At 42.3% G+C, this 7,121-nt stretch overlaps 1 protein-coding gene across 1 annotated transcript in view; it reads right to left on the bottom strand.

Annotated features, from left to right (window-relative positions):
• Positions 1 to 271: 271 nt before the first annotated feature.
• The window catches only part of WWOX (WW domain containing oxidoreductase), a 537,857-nt gene continuing 531,007 nt past the window's right edge, over positions 272 to 7,121 (bottom strand). The window contains exon 9 of the mRNA XM_009647173.2: positions 272 to 615. Coding sequence (XP_009645468.2) covers positions 427 to 615 — 189 coding nt within the window. The 3' untranslated portion in view covers positions 272 to 426. The remainder of the gene's footprint in view (positions 616 to 7,121) is intronic.

The following is a 7,121-nucleotide window of genomic DNA, read 5'->3' as shown; positions in this document are numbered from 1 at the left end:
CCGATCAATACCTAAAGCCTAACAGACAGTAATTATCAAAATAAAGAGGAAATCCCATATTGGGCTACGTACCTACCCATTAATCAAAACAACAGAAAATATCTGCAGCGTTGCTTTTCTAAAATAAGACAAAAGATGCCTCCTTGGGTTACACTTTGAACAGGCTATAATCAAAAGAAAGAGAACCAAGACTAACTAAGCCCCAGGAAGCCGCATTGTCCCTTTAACCCACGGTATTCCCCATTTCCCATTAGTACTTAACATTTTTCACTATGTTGTGACTGCTATTATTTCATTTAACACTGGTTAATCTGTATCTGAGGTATATGGAAACCCTCTAGATGATAAGATTGGACAGGTTCCAGTGTTGGCAGTTTTCGAGCGTGCACACACTTGCTGTGTTTTGATCCTTCCAGGAGCTCCCTGTTATTTGGACTGCCTGCCAATTCGTTCTTGGATCAGCCTCTCGCTCAGCTCCCACAGGGCTGCGGCCGTCGCTTCGCCCTGCGCCTCCTGCGATGGCAGGCAGGGGCAGCAGTTGTTGAAGTACATCCCTCCCAGGCCCTCCAGCTCCGCAGCCGTGGCGCAGTAGACGGTTGTGGCAGCTTCTTGATGCTGGAATTGAAAAAAAAAAAGAGAGAGAGAGAGAGAGAAAACCTCTATATAAATATATAGAGATATTTTATCATTGTAATTTTGACTGTTGTCCTTTGAAGCTGTGCGTCTTATGAAAGCATCAGTGAAAAGCATCGTGGCTGATGGGGTAACCCGCCTGGTGATGGGGCTGAGACCCTGCTGAAGGTGCTGCCTTCCTGCCTGCTGGCCACTTACTTACAAAACACCTTAGTGAGGACTTTCTGTTTGTTTGGGTTTTTTTTTTCTTTTCCTCTCAGAGCAAAAGAAAAAGACAACCCTGAACCCCAGCCCCCATCTTGGGTCTTTTGCTCCATTTCAATAAAACCTCGGATCGGTGGCTGGGAGAGTCTGGCCTCACACAGAGGGGCAGGGTCAGCCCAGGCGGTGTTTGAAACCCAAAAAGTTGAGCCAGGCTTAAAAGCAGCACCTCAAAACTTCCTGGTCTCCCTCTGCAACACAGAAATCACCGTACACCTCGGGCACCCCTGCTCCGAATCCTCAGCAGCCACGCAGGCTGACGCATGTAGGTATTGTGTTTGTTTGGGTTTTTAAACCTCCTGTACAAAATTAACCTGGGCACTCCAATTAAGACCTATCATGTAAAGTGCAATCGGGACGGGTGCCAAGCCTGCCCATATATCTTTGACCAACAGTTTCACTGTGGCTGGTGCCACTGCTGCCTGGGAAGAACGTTTATCTGCTGCAGGCAGAGAGGGGTTCTGATTCTGCAAAGACGCCAGGCTTTCCAGTGGGTTTTTTTATTTTATAACAACCATTTCTCATGTCTTATAATGCTTTAAGAAATGGAGCAGGTAGATTAGAGGCTTTTGTGGATCAGGGTTTCCTTTTCTTTCAAATACCAAGTGTTCAAACAGGAAGAATGTGTTTCTCTGAATTTCTCTAACAGAAACCTAGAGATTTTGGCCACGGAGGGGCCAGGCGCCCCTGCACCGGCGATGGGCTACTCCCTGGCACAGATTACAAGTGCAGTGCCAGGATAGCTGTAAAGAGGACAAGAAGCTAGTTTGCTTTGTAAACTATAATTAAAAATAATAGGTGAGAGCGCCTAGCAAGACACAAAACTAATTTAAAACTGATACAGTTTATCTGGCATCTTATGATTATTTATGTACATCTTAGTCCTTTCTGTGGTAACTAATTATGAGCTGATAGGAATCAGAATAAAGAGGCTGCCAAGTACGACTGAAAAAGTAAACGGAGAGAAATTAGCTGTTGCCACATTAGGATAATTTAGTGGGGAAAGAGAATAGGCTTCAATCTCTTCTGATTTTCCTCCAGTTCTTTTTTTCTGGCCTTTCACTGTCACAACCAAGGAAACTCAGGGTGCTGTTAGGGGGTCAACCTGCAAGAGCCCTCTACTTCACATTCTCATCCTTCAGGGGCAGCAAGCGGCCTAAAGAGCCCCACTTCTCCTTAAATGAGGTGTCTCAATTTTGTAACTGCAAAGAAAGGCGTATTTGTTTGCAAGACATGCATTTTCCTCAGAAGATGGGATTAAACTGATAATGATGACTCCACAGCTTAGAAATGATCTCCCATCACAAGGTAAACCAAAACTGTCTGTATTAAGTGTTTTGAAAGGCATATATTTATCAACAGACGAAAATATTTTTTAAAGTTAGTATAATACATCGTAATCCTCTTATTAAACCAATATCTTTTTTAAGAAAGAGAAAGTATCTTAAAGGCGGTAGCAGAAATGGAAGAGAATTCTACTGAAAGTAATATTAATAGAGAACAATAAAATTCCTATGCTCATTTGAACTATCCTATAAAGCTCCACAGCACAGGTATGATCGCCGTATTCAGCTGTTTAGAATGATTCAAAGCCCCTGAAGAGTATTATTAGTTTTTTGCAAGCAATTCGACTGGACTTTTATTAGAAAGGTAAAATTAAACTAAATTGCTCAATGCAGAGTGAGGGCCCTTAAGCTATTGCTGAAAAGCATCAGTCCAGCCAAGCTAAACTCAGGCGAGCTCGAATAGAATTCAGCTAATTCATAAAATGGAAGTTTATCAGAGCAGTTTAAAATCCAAACCAAACAATAATTTATCTTTTCAAATGAGTCAAATTTGATGACTTTTAAACAAAATTCTCAGCAGGCAGAAAAACGTCCCACAGTATAACAGCAGTGCTTTATACCTCGAACACTGGCACAACCTAGACTCCAAAAGAAGAGAATCGTTTTCCCTGTGCAAGCATAGGATATTTACTTTAAGCGATAAAAGACTATGTGGCTGGAAGCCCAAAGCACTTTATCTTGCGATGCCTCCAGTGTTTCCCTGAGAACTGGATGTAAGCAATGTGCCATTTGCTTTTTGGCTGTGTATATCTTTACTTCTTTCTAAATGTTTCAATCATGTTGGCTGTTTTGGAAGAAGAAAGTTCAATGGTTCTATCATTGAAAGAAAAGTACCTTTCTTATTACTTAAGAGAAATGCAGTCATATTTATCCCTTCGTTGACAGAGGGTAAAGCTTTAATATCGCAGAGTTATGGACAAACGGGAACTCATCAAGCCTAGGAGGTTCCTTCAGGCGGCAAAACTACGAAACAGAAGGTAAATCCCAGATTCTCAAAGCCATTTAAGCATCTAATTTCCTTGGGTGAACGTGAGCTCGTTGCATTCAGACATCTGAGGATCTAAGTGACTTGCCCAATGACAGAGGGGAACGAGTGCCACAGAATCACAGGAATCAAATCACCCTTTGGGATAGGAGGGACATCAGGAGGTCGCTAGCCCAACCTCCTGGCCAAAGCGTGACGCCTAGGAGCCCCGTATATGCCATCCTGAACAGGAGGGTCCTCAAGGGACAAATTCCTCCTTTCCACCTACAACTCAGACACCACAAACCTCCAGGAAGAGCCAGAGCTGCAGATAACTGCAAAATGCCTGCACTGCCAGCCATGCCTAGCCTGGCTGAGAAACCGCTTCGTTTCTCAGTAAATATTGTTTATCCCTCACGAACGCTGCCTTTTGAATGACATCTTTATATGTTGGGCCTTATGACAGTTTAATAGCAAGTTTTAATTTTTTGCTCATCAGCTTTCCTGTTCACATATCATCAGCATACAACAGCAGAGGATGTTAGGGAATCTAATTAGTAAACAATTCCATACTGCTGATACAAGATGAAACATTCTTAGACCGATAAAAAGAGCACTTTAATCACTGTTGAATGACTTTCAATGCCAAGCGGTTTGTGCCATGTCAGAACATAATTTGAAGAAGATTAGAGTACTATATAAAAGAATTAATGTTAACAACTTCGTTAAAAAATGTCTTAAACAATGAGCTTGTCAGTTGTCACAGACTCTCCCTGATCTATTGTGATTAACGCCTGCTCCCCCCCCTTCCCCCCCAACAATTTAACTGATAAACAATGCTAAAAGTGCTGGGCAACCTAAACATATATTTTTTTTCTTTCCATACGTCCGTCAGTTGTCCAGGGTGCTAATCACCAGAACTGGGGGTCAGCCTTCTTTAACCTGCAACAAAGGCAGCGGGTTGCAACGATGAATACACGGGATAAAGAAATTGTGAGAAGCCCAACTGAATCTTTAATCACGCCTCAATGCCATTTCCGATCCAGTCAAACATTTGAAAGCTGCTAGGCAAGCACCACGCTATCAATCTTTCTAGCGTACGTAAAATTACCCGGGAATCTTGTTTTGGATTAAGTTGAAGAGTGTCTTAGTAATAAGGGTTCATCATTCTCTTCCGCAAATCATTTGTCAGTTTTGTAATACAATCTTCAACTGCAGCAGGGTGGGATTTATACAGCAGTTGCTGTTTATTTATAGTTGAGGCTCAAAGAGCCAAATTATCCATCCTTCCAAAATCCTTTGTTGAGACGAAAATACTAAGTAGCTACTAGTTTGTAGGCATTTATTTCATAACTGCTCGCTGTCAATTTGTAACTGATGGCACTGAATACAAATTAATATTGAATATCTTAACAGTAAAAGAAAAGGGGTTCTTGATATACAGTATACGGTAAAACCCTCATTAATATATGCAATGCATCCGTTAGTATTCTCAGATACCATTTATGTTCCTGATAAGAAAACATATTACACAGTTAATGTTTAGTCTTCAGATTTGTCTACTTTCAAACGCATGTTTATTTTCTAAAATTAGATTCCTGTTCTGAAGCAGGTTTGCATATCAAGCATATAAATAATAGAAACAATGCCATAACTTCTCTGTATACTTATCAACTACAAACGAATAAGATCCACTCTGAACTCTGTTAAGGGCATACGGATAGCATTCAACGTTGCCTGCCGGTGAGATGGGATCAGTAGATTTTTATTTTCTTGTGAAAAATTAAGAATAAAGGTCAGTTATCTTGGTAGCCTGAGGTTATGTTTAGCACAGCACATTTTAAAAGATGGCCAGTGGGAAGAGGTGAATTCGAAATGACGTGAGAGGCGAGTATTTGTGACAAGGGCCAGATTCAAAGCAAGCAGCTCAAGTGAAATGAAAAGGCAAGGGCTTCCAAACAAGAACTCAGGCTTTTCCCGTGACTCACCTCAGGACTGTTAGACAAAGCCAACACATCCCTAACACAAAAATATCAGATCTGCACAGCTTCACTGTGAACACACCATTTACAGCGGAATAACATTACACAGCAGCGTGAAGACGAGGTAGCATGAACACATTCCAGATCATGAAACCGGTGGGGTCTCCCATAACTTCTTTGCGCCTCTGTAAAGCCCCCTGAAGAGTTCAAATCCATTCTGCTAGAGAGGGAAACACTCTCCACCGGCTAGCTTCAGCAGTGGTCATTTCCTGATTTGACGTGAAATAGAAAATCTCCTTGGAATAACAAACAAAACGATATGGAGCCTACTTCCACAATGATCCGTTCCAAATTGCCCAAACCAAACTCCAGAGTTACAGCTGCAATTTTATACTCCTCGAGCCCCATCTTCACCTGGTGTAAATCAGCCCGGGGCCGTTGCCTTCTCTGAGGCCCCACGGATTTGCTGTTGCTGAGGATCTGCTCCGTTTGGCCAGGCTGGCCACGGGCTGCCCGCAGTGGGCCAGGGAGCCACTGCTCCAGGCTGCGGCTCCACAGAAGAAAACCGCCCTCAGAATGCATTTGTTTCCTTCTGGGATTGCTAGCAACCCCCAGCTGAGATTGTGGCGCAGAGTCTTCTCAAAATACACTTATTCCCTGTAATGTTAACATCTTTCAACCACTGAGTTGAATCCGTATTTTTTCCCCATCAGCTCTTTGCAAACCACGTAGAGCGCAATGACCTCTTCAGAAAAACACTAGCAAGTCTAAAATCCTCACGTCCTCATCCAACCTTCAGGACTCCCCAGTATCTGAAGTGCTTTTAGGAGCAGTCTTAAGAGCCATTTGGTGGTACCAGCCATAGCTGAAACCAGCTGCGGCTGCAGGAGCTACAGCTCAAGGCCCAGCACTATTTTGCTCCATTTCCCACTGGGGTGACTCAGGACTGTGAGGCACAGCCACTTTTTGTACAGTGCCATGAACAAGTTTTAGTCCCACACGTGAGATGACAGGAGGACTGTTCAGTTCCTGCTGCCGCCCTCTTCCTCAGAGCAGTCCCAGGAGCACGGCTATCTCACGAGTAACACTCAGAATATGGATGTATTGGTCTCCTCTAAGAAAATAGGATTCCCTGATTGCTTTTTCAGCAGGGAAATATGAAATTGAGACCTGCCTTTGCTAGTTTGGGTGAGCATGATAAACTGAAATCATATCTGTAGCTAAAAAAATAAAAACTTTGGAGCTGCCAAATATGATCTAAGAAACAAATCGGGCTCAGTTGACTTCAGGTCCCATCTCCACCCAAGTGCCAGCAGGAAAACGTGACCTGAACTGACTCTGTAATTACAGTCTTTTCAAAGGTCTCGCTGAACCACATCTAAACCAGAGATTCTCAACCACCTCCCCTTCCCCCATCACCACATTTAAACCAGCAAAGCATCTCTTAGAAGATAATACAACGGATAAACCGAAATCTATAAGGTCTGCTTTTTTCCTCTGATGTATTCCTTTTTCAATTAATTCCCAACTACAAAGACTCAAAACTCCCTCAGCTTCTCCACTTGCAAAGCATAGTTGGTTTCAAGCTGTAACTTTTCTTAGCGTCATTAAGACCTTTACACATTTACAGTATTCTTTACATACATTATAGAAGATAAGTGTGTTATGTTCTTTGAGTAAGGAAACTGCAGTAGTTCACGAAAGAGGATTTGTTTTCAACTGCTGAGGCATTAAGACCTAGCGATTATTTCAACTATTCAGTATATGCAGCTATATTTAACTTACATTCTGGGTTTTAAGTTTGCAAAAGAAAATGTGTCCATTGTAATAAATGTATTTTGATAATGCACCATGTTGTTTGTGTTATGCAACACCCCATATGTTCTCAATTACGGCAATGGTAGTGCTTGAAAACTTCCAACCTCCAGCATCCAG

This window comes from Egretta garzetta, unplaced genomic scaffold, assembly GCF_000687185.1.
Source record: "Egretta garzetta isolate BGI_Z169 unplaced genomic scaffold, ASM68718v1 scaffold39, whole genome shotgun sequence".
NCBI lineage: Eukaryota > Metazoa > Chordata > Aves > Pelecaniformes > Ardeidae > Egretta > Egretta garzetta.
The sequence above is the reverse complement of the archived record's forward strand: the minus strand, read 5'-3'. Positions and strand labels throughout refer to the sequence as shown.